Source organism: Brassica napus, chromosome A7 (genome assembly GCF_020379485.1).
Source record: "Brassica napus cultivar Da-Ae chromosome A7, Da-Ae, whole genome shotgun sequence".
NCBI lineage: Eukaryota > Viridiplantae > Streptophyta > Magnoliopsida > Brassicales > Brassicaceae > Brassica > Brassica napus.
This window is the reverse complement of record NC_063440.1, coordinates 20,865,345-20,885,214: the sequence shown is the minus strand read 5'-3', so window position 1 is coordinate 20,885,214 and position 19,870 is coordinate 20,865,345. Positions and strand designations below refer to the sequence as shown.

The 19,870-nt window shown below is 34.8% G+C and overlaps 3 protein-coding genes and 1 pseudogene across 5 annotated transcripts; 2 read left to right on the top strand and 2 right to left on the bottom strand.

The window, feature by feature from the left end:
• Positions 1 to 3,308: 3,308 nt before the first annotated feature.
• Positions 3,309 to 5,442, bottom strand: LOC106353763 (annotated as a pseudogene).
• Positions 5,443 to 5,620: 178 nt separating this feature from the next.
• Positions 5,621 to 6,932, top strand: LOC106353764 (MICOS complex subunit Mic10). Its single transcript, XM_013793558.3, has 3 exons — positions 5,621 to 5,834; positions 6,043 to 6,182; positions 6,704 to 6,932. The coding sequence occupies exons 1-3, from the start codon at positions 5,702 to 5,704 to the stop codon at positions 6,716 to 6,718; spliced, it is 288 nt and encodes a 95-aa protein (XP_013649012.2). The 5' UTR covers positions 5,621 to 5,701; the 3' UTR covers positions 6,719 to 6,932.
• Positions 6,933 to 12,964: 6,032 nt separating this feature from the next.
• LOC106353765 (receptor protein-tyrosine kinase CEPR2) lies at positions 12,965 to 17,640 on the top strand. Its single transcript, XM_013793560.3, has 5 exons — positions 12,965 to 13,092; positions 13,456 to 13,511; positions 14,418 to 16,850; positions 16,918 to 17,126; positions 17,198 to 17,640. The coding sequence occupies exons 3-5, from the start codon at positions 14,494 to 14,496 to the stop codon at positions 17,557 to 17,559; spliced, it is 2,928 nt and encodes a 975-aa protein (XP_013649014.2). The 5' UTR covers positions 12,965 to 13,092; positions 13,456 to 13,511; positions 14,418 to 14,493; the 3' UTR covers positions 17,560 to 17,640.
• On the bottom strand, positions 17,515 to 19,692 carry LOC106353766 (hydroxypyruvate reductase). 3 transcript variants are annotated; one of them, XM_013793561.3, is made up of 10 exons: positions 19,430 to 19,653; positions 19,208 to 19,352; positions 18,940 to 19,084; positions 18,726 to 18,853; positions 18,567 to 18,638; positions 18,375 to 18,492; positions 18,197 to 18,294; positions 18,083 to 18,124; positions 17,805 to 18,017; positions 17,515 to 17,734 (listed from the first exon to the last, which is right to left on the bottom strand). In XM_013793561.3, the coding sequence occupies exons 1-10, from the start codon at positions 19,516 to 19,518 to the stop codon at positions 17,666 to 17,668; spliced, it is 1,119 nt and encodes a 372-aa protein (XP_013649015.2). In that variant the 5' UTR covers positions 19,519 to 19,653; the 3' UTR covers positions 17,515 to 17,665. The 3 variants fall into 3 exon arrangements, with proteins under 3 accessions (XP_013649015.2, XP_048591788.1, XP_048591787.1); XM_048735831.1 differs by having other exon boundaries at positions 18,083 to 18,294; positions 19,208 to 19,343; positions 19,430 to 19,692; XM_048735830.1 differs by having other exon boundaries at positions 18,083 to 18,294; positions 19,430 to 19,673.
• Between the last annotated feature and the right edge of the window lie 178 nt (positions 19,693 to 19,870).

The window sequence follows — 19,870 nt, the reverse complement described above, 5'->3', positions numbered from 1 at the left end:
TTTAGTTTTTTTTTTCTAAATAGACTTTAAAGATAAAGTGATCAAAATAAGTTTTATTGAACGAATAAATAATTTTCATACCTGCACTTATAATTTTACTTAATTATTTGCAAAATATATAAAATAAATAAATATTTTTTTTTAAAAAAAATATTTTTCTCAAAAAAAAGAATAATTATTTTGGGAATCCTTTTTTAAGTTTAGGAAGACATTCCATAATATATATGATATCTTTCTAAATTTGTAAAAAAAATTATAGAATTCAGTAATGCTTTCATAAATGTGTAATTAGACTTCTTGGATGTAACATATATGTATATTACAGAACTTCTTCCTTATATGTATGACATTTTTCTAAAATTAGCCTGCATATTTAAATATGTAGGATATCTTTAGAAAATTAGAGTGCAAACTCAAGAAAGGTTTTTAAAAACTTTAAGAATATATTATACATATTTAAGAATATTTTAGTAAATATATATACAAATTTAGTAAGTTATTCATAGATGTATATTGATGAAAGTCTTCCTAAATATACATTTAATAATATAAATATACTTTACAAAAGTTTTCTTAATGGATCCTATTATTGAATTATGGACTATAGTCCTTGGATAAGAGAGGAAATCAAGGGCACATCATTCATTGTATTTGACATGAAAAGAATTATATATTTAACATTAAACTTATATATTTTGGTTACAATATATTATAGTGGATTCTTTCTAAACTGCAATTTGCAAAGACAAAAGACAATATATTGGCCATGAGTGGGCAAAATATCCAGATCTAAAGAACCGAACTGAATTTGATCTAAAAGTTAATATCAAAATAAAACTGAAACTGATAAAATATCTCAATGAATTCAAAATTTTAATATCTAAAAAACTTGAATTAAATTCGATCCAAACCAAAATATTTTAGATATTTATAGATAACTTAATTACAATTATATATTTAATATATTAATTATTTTCATATTAATATCTATAAAATATTCAAAATACATGGAAGTATCTAAAGATTATCCAACATAGCCACAATATTTATCTAAAAATAGCAAAATACTAAAAATAACAGAAATATCCAGAATATCTACATGTTTTTAATCTAAATATCCAAATTAAACCAATTTTTATATTAATTTTAGATATTTAATTTTTCACTATTCAAATTTATATTTGTATATTTTTTTTTGGATTTTTAAAATTTAAAAGTATATTTTGATGTTTTGATTTTTTAACATAATTTAAACGGATATCCAAATTCGAATCGAATCCGCAACGAGATTTCCAGATATCCACACCAAATAGACATACCCGGACAGGTGTGAACTGAATCAAATGCAAACTAATAATGACTAGCTGGTATGGCCAACTCATAAATCAATTTAAGGCTAAAGTTAACATCAAGTCTAAAAAAAGAAAGAAAAAAAGTGTAATCCGCATGATTGTCAAACTAATAATTAAATACATAACTACGGCCCTCGCCATGATGATAAAAACTAATATTTTCATCTTAACTATAGTATAACAGTATGCATGTCATTGTCCTTTAGTTTTTTCTTCATCAACTTACGTCATTTATTTTGAAAACGACAGTATTATACTAATATTTGAATATGAACAGAAACCTAGAGTCTTGACTTGACTTATATTAAAATGATAGATCAAGAATATTGAAAGTTGAACGCATACAGTGTGACAACTTGACAGCAGCTAAATGCTGAGTTTATAATTAGTACAAGCCTGTATTGTAATGACTTTTACCAAAAAATGTATTGTAATGATTACAAATGAATAATGTGTAATAAATGTATGAGAGTGGTAGTGATCATAGCGTCGGGTCCGAAGACAGTTCGGAGTTTATATGAAAAATGGATAAATAACAAACAATAGAAAAGGGAGGGACATGCATGGACCGACACAAGAGTAACAGCCAGGAATGGAATTTGAACAGATTCACTACTAGCCAAAGTTGTCGCATGTGCTTCTTCATCGATTCCTCTTCATTTACTTCCTTTTTGCTTTCCCTTATTTTTAATTCACCAATGATGTAAAAGATCTCACTTTCACACAATTGAATAACACTAAATGCGCCCTAATAGATAATCGGTTCATCTCTTATCATTGGTTGGAAGATATTTAAAACTCAAGTCATACAGTGTGGTACACTTTCGAATTAGTCAACTTTATAACATTAAATGTGTTTTTCCCGAGACCGGCCGGGGATCAACCGAAAGGACATATATAAAAGAAAACAACGTGTGGTCGGTTGATCACTTTCATTTCTATAACATAAGTTTATAGGTTTACTCGTTTTACAGTTTTAGTATTTAACCATAGGCGACGATAAGGCGCTGAACAAAACGTCTTAAATTTGTTGTTGGTACTTGTTAAAATCTTTTGCTGAGAGTACTTCCTTCGTTTCAATTTATGTGTTGGTGTAGAGTAAAACTTTCCTTACAAAATAAATATTGATCTTAACTAAATTTGGAAAAACAATAAATACTATAGAATTTCAATAGTCATATAACTGTAAAATTGAACACCTAACTATTTTCTTAATTTGTGTACAAAAATTTAAACGACATTTGAAACGTAGGAAATATGAGTTTATCTCATTTTAAAAGATTTGTGGATATTATGTACATGTGTGGCAATTTTTCATTTTTCGTGAGTTAAATTCATTATAATATGGTATCAAAATCCTTGTTCTATTCAATTCCACAAACTTCACGATTCAGATGTCCAATTCTGAGGTGAGGAAAATATGATAGCTTGTCCCACGTCAAACTTGTATATATTTTGTGTTGGTTTGTCCCACATCAAAACGTTACACTCAACTTAGCTCTTACTCGGACTTGATTGGTATTGTCTAAAATATGTTTGTTCATTGTTATTTATTGACAATGATGATAATTTGTAAATATATTATTGAGTAATACCAGAATAATATCTTTATATATAATTAAGGTTTATGAAATGCTAGACATGGATAAACTACTTTTTGTTTATAGTTGAAATAACATTCATTTTTAAAGAAAACTTTTCCCAAACCATAATTGGCATTTGAATGACGTAACAGCCAACAAGTTTTGGGTAAACAAGGCACACATTGTGAAACTGAACCACTTCCACCCACTCCAGTCTCCAGACAACAATATGTCAGTGTCGAGAAGTTGTTACAACGTGTAAATCAACAGCCTTACGAATCTCTTTCATTTATTTCAACTCATGATTTATCGTTGATGTTGCACAACACCTAACTAGTCCGTATACAATTGATTTCAGTATCAACACAATCAATTAAGGGTAGAGAGATTTATTAAAGAATTTTTATTACAGAAAGTCATGTAAAACATATTCTCTCCAAATGATTACAAGAGCAAAAGATGCAGAAAGCTCCATCGTATAAACCACACAAAATGATAAATTATATGAAAAAGTAGACTCGCATATACAAAGACATAAGCATACCAGAAACCACACTGTTTGTATTTTTTTTTTTTTAAGTTTAAAAGAGTTTCATTTTTTTTGGAAATATCAGAGAGGTTTGACATTAAACCTGTAAACAAGCTTCTTCTTCTTAGAGGTTGGGTTGTCCACTGTGAGCAAAACCTTGCCAAGCTCATTCACTTTGAAGCTTTGAGTTAACACCGGTTCATCGGCCGGTTTCATCTTCCTCGGTTTCTGAACAACCACTGTATACGCATCTTTCTCTTCTGGCACAAACTCTGCCTTGTAGCTCACTTCCCATCCAATAACCCTTATCTCCCACACAATCTCACATTTCTGCATAGAGATTTAATAACTATCTAATGTTTTGAATATTGCATACTAAAATGATGAGGACTTGAAAGGTGTAGAATGCACTAACCTCATAGATTATGATCTCAACAGTCTGCTTTGTTCCGGGCTTAACAGTGACCTCAGAGGCTGGATCATCCAATGAGAAGTCTGGATTGCAGTCGCAAGGATCTACACTTAATCCTCCGTATTGTACAGGGACTTGTTCAGGTGATATGTATCTATAGTCACACATTTTTTCAAATATGTGTCAGATGAGTCTTAAGAGTTTTAAACAAACAAAACCACAAAAAAAAAACTTTTGAAATATTACTTGAAAAGGGTTTCGGCTGATCTTGAAGGACCAGCAAACACCAACTTGCTCTTTGACCTTGGTGTCATAAACGGACCAATCACAGTGTAAAACACAAGGTACCACCATGGAACATTGATGAAGGCCTGAAAATTTTATCAACAAAACATAACCAATCATGTCTGAATCTGGACAATGAAGAAGAATCTGATGTTACCTGTTTGAACACAAACTCAGGGTAGTTGTCCTGAAGCAACTGCACGGCTTGCTTGGTCGCCGATCTAAGCTCTTTCTTCCCCAGCCCCGGAGAGTTCTTCATGTCGTTAATCTGAAAAATGTGGAAACACCACCGGAGCTGAAATCCAGCTTCCTTATACTCCTCTCCAAGAACTGAATCCTCGTCCTCAAGAAATGCTTCCTCTTCTCCTCATCGGAGAACGTCTTGTTGTAAAGCTCCTTGTTCTGGAACTCGCCGTAGACATTGTAACACACCGGGTGGCCTTCACGGTCGTGTCCGTGCATGAACACGACCTTGTCAAGATCATCCACTAAGTCTTCATCGACCAGCTCGTCGATCTTGAAGTCCCTTCTCCACTTGATCGTGTTCTTGAGCATGGTCAACGAATCTTTCACCTTGAAGTCCCTAGCTCGTAGGAACTTCAGCAGAACGACGTCGCTTCTGTCGTCTTCGAGGAGCGGGACTCCCCAGATCGTGACTTCTTCCGGTGCGTTGGCGGCGTCTTCTTCCGGTTTGGGGACTGAACCGAACTGGTGGTTGTCGAGAGCGTCGCGCACGAGATGCTTTAGCTCGTTGAGAGATTTGTTCTCTGAATCTGATAGATCGGAGAGGTTGCTGCTCTCTTCCTTGAACGAGCCGAGATTCTGCGGGATCCTTGTCGTCTCATCTTCAGCAGCTTCTTCCTTCTGCGAAGTCTCCGTCGACGCCGTTTCCGTTTCCGTCACCTTCGGCTGCTGATGCTCTTCCGGCGTTACCTCAAGCTGAGCCGCGGCGGTTTCCGTTTCCGGCGTGGAGGTGGTTACCGCCGTTTCAGTAACCTTCGGCGGCGGATGCTCTTCCGGCGTCACCTCAGGATTCGCCGCCGTGGTTTGCGTTTCCGGCGTGGAGGTGGTTACCGCCGTTTCAGTCTCTCTCGCCGAGACTTCAAGAGTAGGCTTTGATTCTTCCGGCGAGGGGAGAGTGGTGGTGATTGATTCGTCCGCCATTTCTTTTTGATATGTGGTATTATTGTTTCTGTGATGTTTCTAAATCGGGAAATCGATTTTTGGTATAACAGCGAGTGAGGCGACCAGACAGAATGAGTTGAAGTGTGGAAGTACGAAGGGGGGTATATTGGTCAGACCGATCGAACTGGTTTTTTCTTTTGTCGTCACCTTCCGACATAATTTAAGATAAGCTCCGAAGACTTCAATAAAGATGGTTGTGGTTCTTTCTAAGTAAGGCCCAAATATGAGCCAACTGGGCCTGATATATTGTCAACTTTATTAGGCCCAATAGTGAGCCCACTAATGTCGTTTCTATCGAGCAACGCCGAGAAAGGAAAGCACGAAACTCGAAAGGGACCAAATCGGAAAGAGGAAAATGGGAGAGGGGAAGGAGAGTGTGCCACAGGAGCACGATGTGAATGCGAAGTGGGACGCATGTATCGATCTCACGACCCGCCGTTTCGTCTACTCCTCACTCGGCGGCGCCTTCGCCGGTCTTCTCTTCTTCAGTTCGGTGTTTTAATCACCCCCTTCACTTCTGATAACTTACTTGTATTTGTTTGTTTGTGGATACATACGTAGTGTGATTACGGATCTCGTTTCTAGGAATGAATTGGCATTTCGCTTCTCCAATTTTTTTTTTTTTTGGTTGGATAATCATTGTTTAAAGTTTTGATTTTTTTAAAAAAAGTTTGAATTTTTGATTTTTGTGTGTAGGGAGTCCTGTAACAAGATGGGCATCGATTGCTTTTGGTGCTGGACTTGGTATTGGTTCTGCATACACTGACTGCTCTCGTGCTTTTGATGCTCCGCCTTCATTCACAGAGACTTCTTCTGTATCTCAGACTGTATCTCAGGTTAGTTTTGTAATTTCATTTTGTCAAATGTATTCTTTGGTAGAAAAAATTGATAATGGGGGAGCAAATGTTAGAGAGATTGTTGAGTTGAGCTGAAACATACATAAGAAGCAACCAATCTTTGCCTGCCTATTGTTATAGTAGAATTAAGCAAACGGGTCCTCTGAATTTTGTAATTTACTTATTCAACGCTCTGAGGATTGAGTTAGTGTTGTGGTTTTGCTACTCATACGACACATTGAGTTTATTTATGTATCATTTCATATAGTGATGACTTGGATACTTACTGGGTTGAAAGCACTTCTCTCTTGCAAGTTCTACTATCAATGCCCAACATATCTGTAATGTGGGATTAAGTAGCAGAAGATATTTTTAATTGCAAATGAAAATGATGGCTAACTTGACATCCTTATTTACCAATCTCGCGTTTTACCTCTGAACAATTGATCTTCTTAAATTCATTACACAAATTATAACATGATATTGAATCTTTCTTTCTTTTTGTTTCCTTGTTGTTGCAGTCTGCAGACGAATAGACAAACGATGAAAGTAAGTGAATCCATGCGGAAACAGAGCCATCACAACAATGATTTGTTGAATTGTTTCCCAAAACCTGTAAGGACAAGTCTTTTGAGATTAACGCTGAATGTAAAATCTTGTTTTTCTTCTGTTAAATCCTTTTGAACAGCTGACTTCAGTCACGCATTCTAGTTCCAAAAATAAACAACCTCAGAAGAAGGTATACTTGAAGATTGTTCCTCTTTCTTTAGTCAAAATACCAAACGATGTCATGCTTATGACGGATGTGCTTGCCTCTGATTTTACTTTTGTCTTTGGTCGCTTCCCTTTACAAAAATACACGATCATTGTTTGACTAAGGAAACTGAAATGGGTGATATGATGATAGGGGACCATAGAACAAAAAGCCTTGAACCACAAAATCAATCATCTCTCAACGCACATCCTCATTCCTTAAACCTACAGAAAAGTATTTTTGACCATTCCACTCATGAACTTGTTGATGGGATCTTAGAATAAGAACAGGAACTTGATTTCAGTCTCCCTCGAATCAATTATCTTCCACAGCCGTCAGTTTTCGTAACTAAAGTGAAACCATTGAGATCGAGTGGTCCTCTTCTAGACACCTTGTTGGGTATACTACCTCAGTGGCTGCTGAAAAGTCTTAACAAGTTTCTACAACCATCAGTTTTCATAATTAGTTTCTGATAGAAACCCATAATCATTATTGGCTATAAAATCTGATTATTATTTTATTGAGGAAGTTCTACCTTTATGGCATGTGATCATCCATGGGCAGCTCGTGATCGAGCTCCCAAGAAATCAACATCTATTCCAAACGGAAATCGAACTAGGGATCTTAATAACCCCCAGTTTCAAGAGGGTTTAAATAAGCGCTTCTAATCCAAGATTCACTTGGTAAAACCAGGTTACTGAAAATGTACTTGTGGTTATTTTGCCTAAAACATAAAACTGGAATTTACCATTAGTCGCCAATTGTTGAACAGTTTTATCCAGTCATAGAGACAACACATCGTGTTACGGTAGATGAGTGGACCACAAGATAGAGCTACAATTTTTTTTGTCTTAACATGTCACACGTGCATAGACACAGGTCGAGGATTCTGTTCACATGTAACACAAAAAAAAACACATACGCGTGATAGACTCATCTTTGTCATGTGCATGTCCCGAAAGGGACGTTGTTACACTGAACTCACCGCTTAAAATCCATCTTCAAAACGTGTCTCCCTTCTTCTGGCCTCGATATTAAATTAACTGCACTCCTAACCAAATCATCAATATTTTTTCCCATGATTCAATTTTACTGCTACGGCAAGCCCATATTCGGAATTGCGCTGACTCCTTTAGTGCGTCTAAATTCATTTTTACTCATAGATAGAGGCCAAAAAAGGAAATTTTCCATTGTTTTTTTTTCTATACCTCATTTTTTGTGTGCGTTATAACGAGTATAACGAGTATTACATAAATAAATTTATACACATAGTAATATCAACAGTTTCCCATGAAGTTGCATAATCTTGTGTCTAGTAAATAAATGTATAGTAGTGAAGTTGTATTATCAGAGGTCTAAAGATAGATATGATCTTCTTATCAGCTTCTCCTCTGATCAATATTGTAATCATTGTTGGCCGGTCCTACTCTGCGAATTATAGACATTATACACACCATATTTACATTATTGTAAATTATTATCTAACCTCGGCCCTACTATCACTATTTGGCTAGCTATTTTCTTCTCACTGAAACCCCATCTATTCAGTGTCCTATATTTCATAGAATATCGGCAAACTTACTGAAAATTTTCCTTCCAATAATGTCTTTACTTGATGGAACATGTTTATGTATGTAAGATATTGAAAAAGAAATATAATGAAGTCAATAAGGATCACTCGACTCTTTTCTTCTTCTATATTGGAAAAATGACTAGGAGATGAAGTTGCATGAACTTTTATAAAGTATCGATCGACTTTAGTAAACTCAGACGAATATCTAATACACAAAACATAAGGTTTCTTTGGATATATTCCACTAAAGAAATGAACCAATGTGGAAATTAAGGGAAGGGGATACAGCTGGGAAAGACATCTAAGATCTTTCTTTCATTCTCATTTCTCACATAGTTTAAGCCGTTTATCTTCCCATTTAACCGAAATTAACCAGACGTCACAAGAAAAAATAATAAGTATAAAAAGTTATTATAGAATCAACAGAAAGAAAAAAAGAAAATACACTATATAAAAATATAGAGGCTAAAATGTTGCGTGATTCTTACTCTTTTTTTTGTATAAGGACAAGATAAAAGGTATATATTTTTTTCAAGTATCAAGCTGGTAACTATTTATAGTGCAATGAAGTTATTTGTAGGATATGTTAGTTGTGATTTCTGACTAGTGAACAAGAAACGAAAATGAATAATGCATTTCTTGTTATTTTTATTTTATTTTACCATTTAATATTCTTTTCATTTCATTACTGTTCATTATTTTTATTCTAGAGGAATATAAAACAAATGTGTTCCTCCCAACATTGATGAGGAATAATTTTTTTTATTCCTCTACATTTTTCCTTACTCATTTCTAATGTTCCTCTAATGGTGATCACCAGTTAGACCCTAAATTTTTTTTTTAAACATTGGAGATATTTTAAATCCATAGAGAAGCTCATACTAATCCCCAAATAGTGTTAAAGCCCACAAATAAATTCATATTCCAGATTTTTAAATAAATCTTAAAATATGATATCATATCCGTGTGGCCACATATGTTTAGTGTCGTGGGATTGTTGTGATTAAATGTTATATGATATATAATTATTCCACAATGCCAATAGGAGCCATACTCTTTAATTTTTGATTCCACAATGTCTTATTTGGCCGGCATGGAGCCGGTCCGGAGCATAGGTAAAGGAACCGATCGTTTAGGATATTATAATTTTAGCGTTCATTTTAGTTGTATATGGACACTATAAAAAATTTATATGAATAACAAGAACCCAAAATTTTAATTTAGCATATGGCATAAAAAAATTGAAAATGTTGGACAGCCACTACACTACGGCTTTGACAAGTAGCACTGTAGCAGCAGAAAGAGAATGGCCAGTTATTAGAGCCTCAACATTGATTATGTAACTTGTATCAATGTTTTAAGAGAAATACTGTATAATAGTACAAAAAATTATCATAAGAAAGCACATAAAATAATTAAAATAACATTTACTAAAAGGTTTAAAATACATTCATTTTTTGGTTAGTTAGTTAGTCTTAGTTTTTTGGGTGGGGGATTAGGGTTTTGAGGATTAGAGTTTATAGTCTAGAATTTCAAATTTAGAGTATAAAATTTAAACTAATATTATTATTCATTAAATGTATTTTAGTATTATACTTTTTAATAAATCTGTTTTGGTCATTTTCTTTATTATTTGATATACTTGTGATGAATTTTTATGTGTGTTTTAGAAGAATTGTTCGTCTTTCAGTTATAAAATAATGATAAAGATGAGATGAATTAAATTTTAAAATAAAGAAAATTGAACAATTGACAATTTGACATCTGGTTTTAGAATCTATTGTTAAAGTTAGGTCTGAGCATTTTAACATGGACCCGAAAAACCGATTCGGAACCGACTCAAAATACCCGACCCGAAACCGAAGTATTTTTTGGGTCTAAATTTATTTTACTCGAAAAACCCGGAACCGAAAAGAACCGACCCAAAAAAACTGACCCGATAAGAACTGATTTGTACCCGACTTAAAAACATGCATATCCAAAACTATGATTTTTTGTGTTCTATTTTATATATATTTTATGATTTAGTTGAAATATTTTTTGTTAACAATATTTATTATTATTTTGTAACATTTTTTAAGTAATATGAGGCTTTAAAATGTAAAATTTAGAGTTTAAAAATGTTTTATTTTAATTATTAATAGTTTCATTTAAGTTATTTTGTAAAATTTTAGATATATATGACAATATCGACTAAATTTGATGGAGTTGGGTGTTTTTTTTAGATCCTAAATATCTGAATCTGATCCGGACCCGAAAAATTACGGGTATTTTTTTGGGTATTTTAATTATAAATCCGAACCGACCCGGATCCGAAAAAACTGACCCGAACTGAAATTTTCTAAATACCTATTGAATCCAAATGTTTAGGATCCGAAAAAATCCGACCGAACGTCCATGCCTAGGCCCAGTTAAAGTCTCTCACACCAAAAAAAAAACTTATCTTGTTCTTTCTTTGACCATTTCTTGTTTTTTAAAAAATCTTCCTTTTTAATGGATACAACAAACTTAATGAGAGATTCAAGATAGATCTCCAGTAATACTACTCTTAGTTTTAATAATAAACTAGATTTTCACCCGCACAACCGTGCGGGTATATATTTTCACATTTATATATATAGATATTTGTTTTACATAATTATTATATATTTTTAATGTTACTCACATATTTAAGTGTTTGTATAATTATGCTAAATGTAATAATTTTATAGTTTTCATGCTGTAAATTAAAATCATCACATATATATGTTGCTTATTATATATTTGTCTTATTAAATTTGCTTTTTATTACTAAATTAAAATTTTTAATGCATGAAACAACATATATGAAAACAGTTTTGTATTTAATTTATTATAATCATGATCCGTAATTCAAATCGCTAGATTTTTTTAGTAATTTTTAATGTTTATTAATTTTATATAATAAATTCCTGTATATTTAAAAGTTTAAGATAAGTTAAATTTCTATACATGTATTATACAGTTTACTAATATTAACCCGTTCTACCAACATATTATATTTTTAGCATAAATATTTTATATTTATGAAAATAAAATATGTTAACTTATCAATTTAAAATAATTTTATCATATTTTGTTCAATATAACATTTTTATTTTAAAATGATAGATATTATTATAAAATTGATATAATAGGATATAATTTTATTATTTTAGTAAAATTTCATTACTAATTACAAAATTAGTTGAAAATATGTATATTCAATTTATGACAATTAAGATCTTATTATAATCTTTTTCAAGAGATTTGTTAGAATTTTAATTTTTTTTAAAAAAAATAAAAGATATAAAAGATATTATGATTAAAGTAGTTAAAAATATTATGTATATTAGCATTAGTGATATACATTTAATATAAAATTTAAATGATGGTCCAAATAAAAATATCACTCATCAAAAAATCATGATTTTTATTTTATTAGAAAACAAATTTGAAAAAAAAAATGAAAATAAATATTTATTTCTAACAAAATATTTGAAAATTATTAGTAAATTTATTTGTGAAATTAATTAATTCCATTTTATTTAAATTTTCGTTTATAAACCAAAACTATATTCAATTTTAATTTCTAATTATATTTTATGATAATTTAAATTAAAACTAACTAATTTTTGAAAGTAAATTTAAAAAGATTCTAAGAAGATTTTAAAAAGATTTTGTTAAAACATTTTAAATATATTCATTTGTATTTCAAATAAAAAGATAAAAAATATTAAAAAATATAATAATGAACTTATGTAAAATATGATATTTTTTAGGAATGGTCCAAACTAAAAAAATCACACATGAAAAGAAGTCATGACTTCTGTTTTAATATATAAGATGGGTGATACAAAATGGGAGGTAAATCATTATTAGATTCGAATCAAAGAGGGGTAACGCTAGAGAGATGGATATAGAAAGAAAAGGACTTTGAGGAGGTTAGACGATTCTTATGAAACTTCACTTAAAAGGGTAATCGACGCAACAACATTTTAATGTTCTTTACTTCTTTTAATTTATTTTTCAGACTATAAAGCACACTGTTCCTTTTATCTGCCTTAACTACTTGGGATCTAGTCGATTTGTTGTTCATTTTAATGTAACTCAAATAACTCTCGCTGGTTTCTCCAAATTTTCAACTACAGCGATTTGTTACGCATTAGTAACAATAAATAATGTGTTGCTACGTTTTAATTGAAACGCTATGTTGTTTTAGATAAATAGTATATTATATAAATTTTATTAGAGTTTAATGAAATCATCCCAAGATTAATGTCTACAGCGATGAAAAACTTTTACGAATGTCAATGTCTGTTGTTTGATATTTGTTTATATTAAAAACTATATCAGCACCGTTGGATTTTGTAATTATCTGAAAGCGACGTTAACTGTAAAATCGAAAGATCATCAAATACAATCCATCTTGCATACAATATGTCAAAACCAATGATCTTTATTACTTTTGTTTATTTTACAGTTTATTACTTTCAGAAAGATTGGAATATATGGTGAGAGAGTCGATTTAAGATAGAATTGAGACTAACCTTTTTGGCTCCATTTCTCAGCGACAAACTTCTCTCGTATCTCTCTTCTCTCCATCTTAAAAATCTCTCTCTCGTATTTCTTGAAGACATCCTTCTCTGTATTTGTTTTCGTCACAATTTTGTTTGTAAAAGAAACCCTAACAAAATTAATAATTTATAACTTCTTGTTCCACTTATATGAGAATCAGCTGATCTGGTGTATTAGAAGAACCCCCTCGAAATCAGAACTTCTTTTTGCTTTTTGTTGCTTCCCCCATAGATTTTCCTAGGAAGTAGCCAAAGAAAATCACCTTCTTTTATAATTCTTCCAGTTAACGACAAATTGAAAATCCTCTTAATAGCCTCTCCCCTGTTTTTGATTATGTTTTAACTAACATCTTTCAAGTTTAACTTCAACAGACTGAAGAAGGATTATTCTCCAACCTGAGATTCTGGTTTGTTTTGATATATTTCAGGTACCATTCTTCAATATTGTTTGTTCATTCTTAACATTTTAACCCCAAAAATATTGTTTGCTCTTCTTAGTTGTCGTTTTGAATCTTCAAGACTCTCACTCATTTTCTTCGCTCAATGGCCCTGAATCTATGCTCTGTGGTTATTTTATATATTTGTAAGAAATTGAAAGATATAAAAAGCTGGAAATCTTGTAACTACAAAGTTTATAACGTGTAAGTTACTAGCTGTAGTAATTTACAAATATTTGCTATATATCCACTAATTATGATAAGTGATCTCTTGATTTTTTTTAAGTTTTGACAATTAATCCTTAAAACATACTCAATCCTCAATCGTGGATTCTTTCTTCTCTTCTTCTTTTTCAGAAAAAGTTCAATGCGTTTTTTCTATAGTATTTTCACATATTAAGAAGAGAGTGAGAGATAAACCATTTGCTTACTTTGAAAACAAATGATTAACCTAATCATCTAGCAGATGAAAATAAACTGTATGCACTGTAATGAGTACCTTTAAAGCTCACTTATTGAGTTTGTGTATGTTTATGACACAAGCAAGCTTTATATGTCCATTTATAAAAAAAAAAACATTTGTTCATTAACTTCATTTCTTTAGTCTAGTACCCAACTAAAGAAATTCACTACAGATTTTATTTTATCAGTTACATAAAACTAGGTAAGAATCCCATGAACCCAATATTTTTAATAATCATATAATACATGTATGTATGCATGGAATATAATAACACTAATCACAATCGGAAAACCATATATATAATAACATGACCATCCACGATTCCACAGACATTAATATATTTTCCTATTTTTTTTCTCTAAATGTTCTGATATGTTTTTGGTATTCATATATGATATATGTTTGTTTGTTGATTTTTTTTATTTGTTTCTTAGGTGAATTCCAGTGCATCGACCATGATGACTACCTAACCTACGGAATTGTCAGTTTTGCCCTTAGATATCACCCTAAATGTCGAGAAGACCAGACAACCGACGTGTCATACTCGCCACCGTGGCCGTAACAATTCTCCTCTCAATTTTCCCGCCAATCACAGAATCGACAGTTGAGAAGCAAGCTCTGTTTCGCTTCAAAAACCGCCTTAACGACCCTCACAACGTTCTACAATCTTGGAAACCCTCCGGTTCACCCTGCACGTTTCATGGCGTCACGTGCGACCCACTCTCCGGTGAAGTCACTGGTATCTCTCTAGAGAACTCGAATCTCTCTGGCTCCATTTCTCCGGCTATCTCATCTCTCACAAAACTCACTACCTTGTCCCTCCCCTGCAATCTCATCTCGGGCCCAATCCCGCCGGAGATACTCAACTGCACAAACCTCAAAGTCCTCAACCTCACATCCAATCACCTCTCTGGTACCATCCCTGACTTCTTCCCTCTGAAAAACCTAGAGACTCTCGACGTCTCCGCGAACTTTTTAACCGGAGAGTTTCAGAGCTGGGTGGGGAACCTGAAGCTGTTGGTCTCACTCGGTCTCGGAAACAACAACTACGTAGAAGGCGTGATTCCCAAGAGTATCGGCGGTTTGAAGAAACTCACTTGGCTCTACTTAGCTAAATCCAACTTGACCGGACACATTCCAGACTCCATCTTTGATCTGAACGCTCTCGACACTTTCGACATCGCCAGGAACAGAATCTCGGGAGATTTTCCAGCCTCGATCACAAGGCTGGAAAATCTCTCCAAGATCGAGTTATACGACAACAAGTTAACCGGTGAAATCCCTCCGGAGATCGGAAAACTGACTCATTTACGAGAGCTTGATGTCTCTTCAAACCAGCTGAGTGGCGCATTACCTCGAGAACTCGGAAACTTGAAAGAGCTCAGAGTCTTCCACTGCCATCAAAACAACTTTACCAGCAAGTTCCCTTCTGGTTTCGGAGAATTACATTTCCTAACTTCCTTATCAATCTACCGGAACAACTTCTCCAGTGAATTCCCGCCTAACATCGGCCGGTTTTCGCCGTTGGACACGGTTGATATATCCGAAAACCGGTTTACAGGTCCATTCCCTCGTTTCTTATGCCGAAACAAGAAACTACAGTTCTTACTCGCTGTACAGAATCAATTCTCCGGAGAGATTTCGGCATCCTACGCTGGCTGCAAATCTCTCTTGAGACTCAGGATTAACCAGAATCTTCTTACTGGTCATGTTCCCGAAGGCTTCTGGGCTCTCCCTCTTGCTAAGATGATCGATCTCAGCGATAACCGTCTCACCGGAGAGATCTCTTCTCAGATAGGACTCTCAGCTGAACTTAGCCAGCTGATCTTGCAGAACAACAGATTCTCCGGCAAGATCCCTCCTGAACTCGGGAAACTGACGAATATAGAGAGGATTTATCTGAGCAACAACAGTTTTTCAGGCGAAATTCCGACAGAGCTTGGATCCTTGAAACAGTTGTCTTCTCTGCATCTTGAAAACAATTCGTTGACAGGTTACATCCCTGACGGATTGACAAAATGCGTCAGGCTTGTTGATCTGAATCTTGCCAAGAACTCTTTGACTAGAGAGATTCCAAAGAGTTTATATCAGATCGCTTCTTTAAACTCTTTGGACCTCTCAGGCAACTTGTTAACAGGAGAGATCCCTGCGACTCTAGTGAAGCTGAAGCTGAGTTTCATAGACTTGTCTGAGAATCAACTCTCGGGGAGAATACCACCGGATCTTTTGGCTGTGGGAGGTTCCACCGCGTTCTCACGCAACGAGAAGCTCTGCGTCGACAACCAAAACGCCAAAACAAGTGAAGAATCTTCTCTGAGCTTATGCAGTGGGGACCAGCACGTGCACAAGAAGCGTTCAGTCGATGGAACGCTCTTGTTCTTGGCTCTTGCTATTGCCATGGTGGTGTTGGTGGCTGGTCTGTTCGCGTTGCGTTACAGAGTTGTGAAGATACGCGAGTTCGACAGAGAAAATGGGGATATCAACAAGGCGGCGGATGCGAAGTGGAGGATCGCGTCTTTCCATCAAATGGAGCTAGACGCTGAGGAGATATGCAGGTTGGATGAAGGTCACGTGATTGGAGCTGGAAGCGCGGGAAAAGTGTACCGTGTTGATTTGAAAAAAGGCGGTGGTGGCACAGTGGCGGTTAAGTGGTTGAGGAGAGGAGGGGAAGAAGATGGTAACGGAACAGACGTCTCTGTTGCTGAAATGGAGATTCTTGGGAAGATCAGACACAGAAACGTGCTGAAGCTCTACGCTTGTCTTGTCGGAAGAGGTTCTAGATATTTAGTGTTTGAGTTCATGGAGAATGGGAACTTGTATCAAGCTCTTCACCAGACTATTAAAGGTGAATTGGATTGGCACAAGAGGTACTGTTTGTTCTCTACTCTCTAGTCTAAGTATGGATTCAAGAACTTATTATTATGTGAAAAACAGGTATAAAATCGCGGTGGGGGCAGCTAAAGGAATTGCATATCTGCATCATGATTGTTGTCCTCCAATCATTCATAGAGATATAAAGTCGAGTAACATTTTGCTTGACGGGGATTATGAGTCGAAAATCGCGGATTTTGGAGTTGCAAAAGTTGTAGACAAGGGATATGAATGGAGCTGTGTTGCAGGGACTCATGGCTATATGGCTCCGGGTGAGTGTTCATTGCAGTTTCAACTGGTTTTTACTTTTAAACTGATTTGTTTTGTGGTGTGGTGAGTGCAGAGCTGGCTTATTCCTTGAAAGCGACAGAGAAGAGTGATGTCTACAGCTTCGGTGTTGTTCTTCTAGAGCTAGCGACTGGTCTTCGGCCAGTGGAAGAGGGGTTCGGAGAGGGCAAAGACATTGTTGACTATGTCTTGTTTAAAATTCAACAAGATGGGAGGAACCTTAGAAACGTCTTGGATAAGCATGTTCTGTCGTCTTACGTAGAAGAAAGTATGATTAAGGTTCTGAAAATGGGACTTCTCTGCACTACAAAGCTCCCTAGTCTCAGACCAAACATGAGAGAGGTCGTGAGAAAGCTAGAAGACGCTGATCCATGCGTCTCCAACACTCTAGACAGAACCGGAAAGATTACAGTATAAGTTTATCGAGTCAATAGACTAGTCACAAAAGCTTCTCTGTATTCTAAACTCGAGTAAAATAAATACAGCTTATGATCTAAACATGGTTCTTGTCAAAGCTATCTCATCAGTTAACCAGTTCGATTCCGGTGAGAGGAAGTCCTTCATGCAACTGTAAGGCAACATCTCCGACCACCTGTTGTATTATAACAGTTAGTAACAAAATGAAGAAAAATGTAATAAAGTATCTTCTTTAGATAGTTTACCTTGGCCATGGACCTATATGAAAACTCAGTAACTCCAGCGACATGAGGGGTCATGATTACGTTTTTAAACTTCAAGATCGGATCGTTTGGATCAAACGGCTCAGACCACGCCACGTCAGTCCCTAGGCCTCCAAGATAACCGGACTCCAGACTCTGGTAAGCTGATTCATAGTTGATCAGACCGCCTCTAGCAATATTTACAAGAAGAGCACCCTGAAAACAACCAGAGATATCAATCACAATCCGATCAAAACTCTGTACAAATGGGAAGAGTCTACCTTTTTCATTGAAGATATGAACTTGTTGTTCACGATCTCAGCCTGAGAACACCAATGTATAAACATATCAGTTACACACACCAATGCATACATTAATGAAGAAGTTGATTTTACCGTTTCTTTGCTCAGCCTCAAGCACACAACTACTATATCTGCTTTACTCGCGAATGTGTAAATGTCTTCGTGGCTACCTTTCTCATCAACTAGACTGGCTGAAGATCATAAGTTAACAAGTTACTAGACCAACCCTCATGTCAAGGCAAACAGAGGAATAAACAGAGAGAGACCATACAGTCTGAGTTCATAACAGAAGCAGGCCAACTTCTTTTTGTAGCTATGACTCTCGACCCAAACGGCTTCAACCGTTTAGCCAGCTCTATTCCAATGTTACCATATCCCAAGATAAACACCTTAACAAAAACTTTCATAAGAGATACAAACTGAAGATAATAGAAAGCAGATGTATAATCACACCGAGACTCACAGTTTTACCGAGAAGAGTTCCACCGGTTGGCTGTCCGAGTAGTCTGCTTTGCACAGACATCTGCATTTCATTCTGCAATAAAAATTTAAAATAGATTTACTTTGGAGAGTGAGAGCTATATACTAATAGAGCCACAGAGAAGAACAGATGAAGCAAAACCTGTTTCTTAAGGAGGCCAAGCATGAGATAAATAGCCATTTCAGAACAAGAGGCTGCGTTGCCGTTACCCTCACTGGGGATTCTAGCGACCTTGATCCCATGTTTAGTAGCAGCATCAATGTCAACACCTTTTACAATCAAACCACACTAAAAACGTAAGTAAACAGCAGCTTTGGATGCTCTTTGGATGCATAGAAAAAACTAAGCAAGATACCGTCGAGACCAACACCGAACTGCATAATAAGCTTCATGTTGGTGGCACGTGAGATAACAAACGAATCCATTTGCATCAACAAAGTCACACATATATGATAATTCTTTATAACCTCAGGAACATCACGGAAATGGGCAACATCTGCCTGTATGAACAAAAACAGTAACATCTCAAACACAGCAGGAACTAATCTAGGATGAGTAAAGTTGACAACTTTAGCAACTGGTAGAAGAATCAAATAGTTTTTTTTTTGTTTTTTTTAATTAACCTGAATAAAAGGGTAAGGCTGCAAGTAATCTCTAGTGAAGTTGTAGGAATCAGGTAAGTGAGGGCCGCAGAACAGAACACGAGTTACTTTCTTGTCTTCTTCTTTCTCAGCCATTCTCTCGGGCTTAACTAGTTTACTGCTTTGCCTGATACAGATCTAGCAATTACGCGACGAGACTGAGAAGTTCAGAGATAAGAAACAGAGGATGAGTTTTGGTTTCACCTGGAGATTGAGCGAGACTGGTGAGAGCAGAGGAGCGAAGCTACAGTGGAGTTTTTGTTTCGAAACGCAGCCTTGGCGATATTATACATCGTTGTCGTCGCACGAATCACATTTGCAACCGTTGATGCGTTTTACTTGAATCGAACTTTACACCATTTCATATGTTTCTCGCAGAAATTGTTATTACCGTTTAGCCCTACCATTTCATTTTCATTTTTTTGTTATCAGCATAAAGTAAACCAATTCGATTAATACTCTGCAAAACATTTCATATTTATCCTATTAAACCTTCTATTGCAGATTTTCAAAACTAAAATGTTTTATATTTTTGTCCAAAAGGATTTGTATTCTTATTTATATTCTTTTGGTAACCAAAATAGATCTTTTAAGTTGAAATACAAACTTATACTTAGGACAACTCTAACATACTACTATATTTTG

Bases quoted from the DNA above. Each gene is read 5' to 3' on its own strand.
- LOC106353764 (XM_013793558.3), top strand. From the start codon at position 5,702: ATGGGAGAGGGGAAGGAGAGTGTGCCACAGGAGCACGATGTGAATGCG. The intron at 5,835-6,042 runs GTTCGGTGTTTT...TTTTGTGTGTAG, and splicing joins CGCCGGTCTTCTCTTCTTCA to GGAGTCCTGTAACAAGATGG.
- LOC106353765 (XM_013793560.3), top strand. From the start codon at position 14,494: ATGTCGAGAAGACCAGACAACCGACGTGTCATACTCGCCACCGTGGCC. The intron at 16,851-16,917 runs GTACTGTTTGTT...TGTGAAAAACAG, and splicing joins GAATTGGATTGGCACAAGAG to GTATAAAATCGCGGTGGGGG. The intron at 17,127-17,197 runs GTGAGTGTTCAT...TGGTGAGTGCAG, and splicing joins TCATGGCTATATGGCTCCGG to AGCTGGCTTATTCCTTGAAA.
- LOC106353766 (XM_048735830.1), bottom strand. From the start codon at position 19,518: ATGTATAATATCGCCAAGGCTGCGTTTCGAAACAAAAACTCCACTGTA. The intron at 19,353-19,429 runs GTGAAACCAAAA...GATCTGTATCAG, and splicing joins CAGTCTCGCTCAATCTCCAG to GCAAAGCAGTAAACTAGTTA. The intron at 18,295-18,374 runs GTATGGTCTCTC...TATGATCTTCAG, and splicing joins TTCTGTTATGAACTCAGACT to CCAGTCTAGTTGATGAGAAA.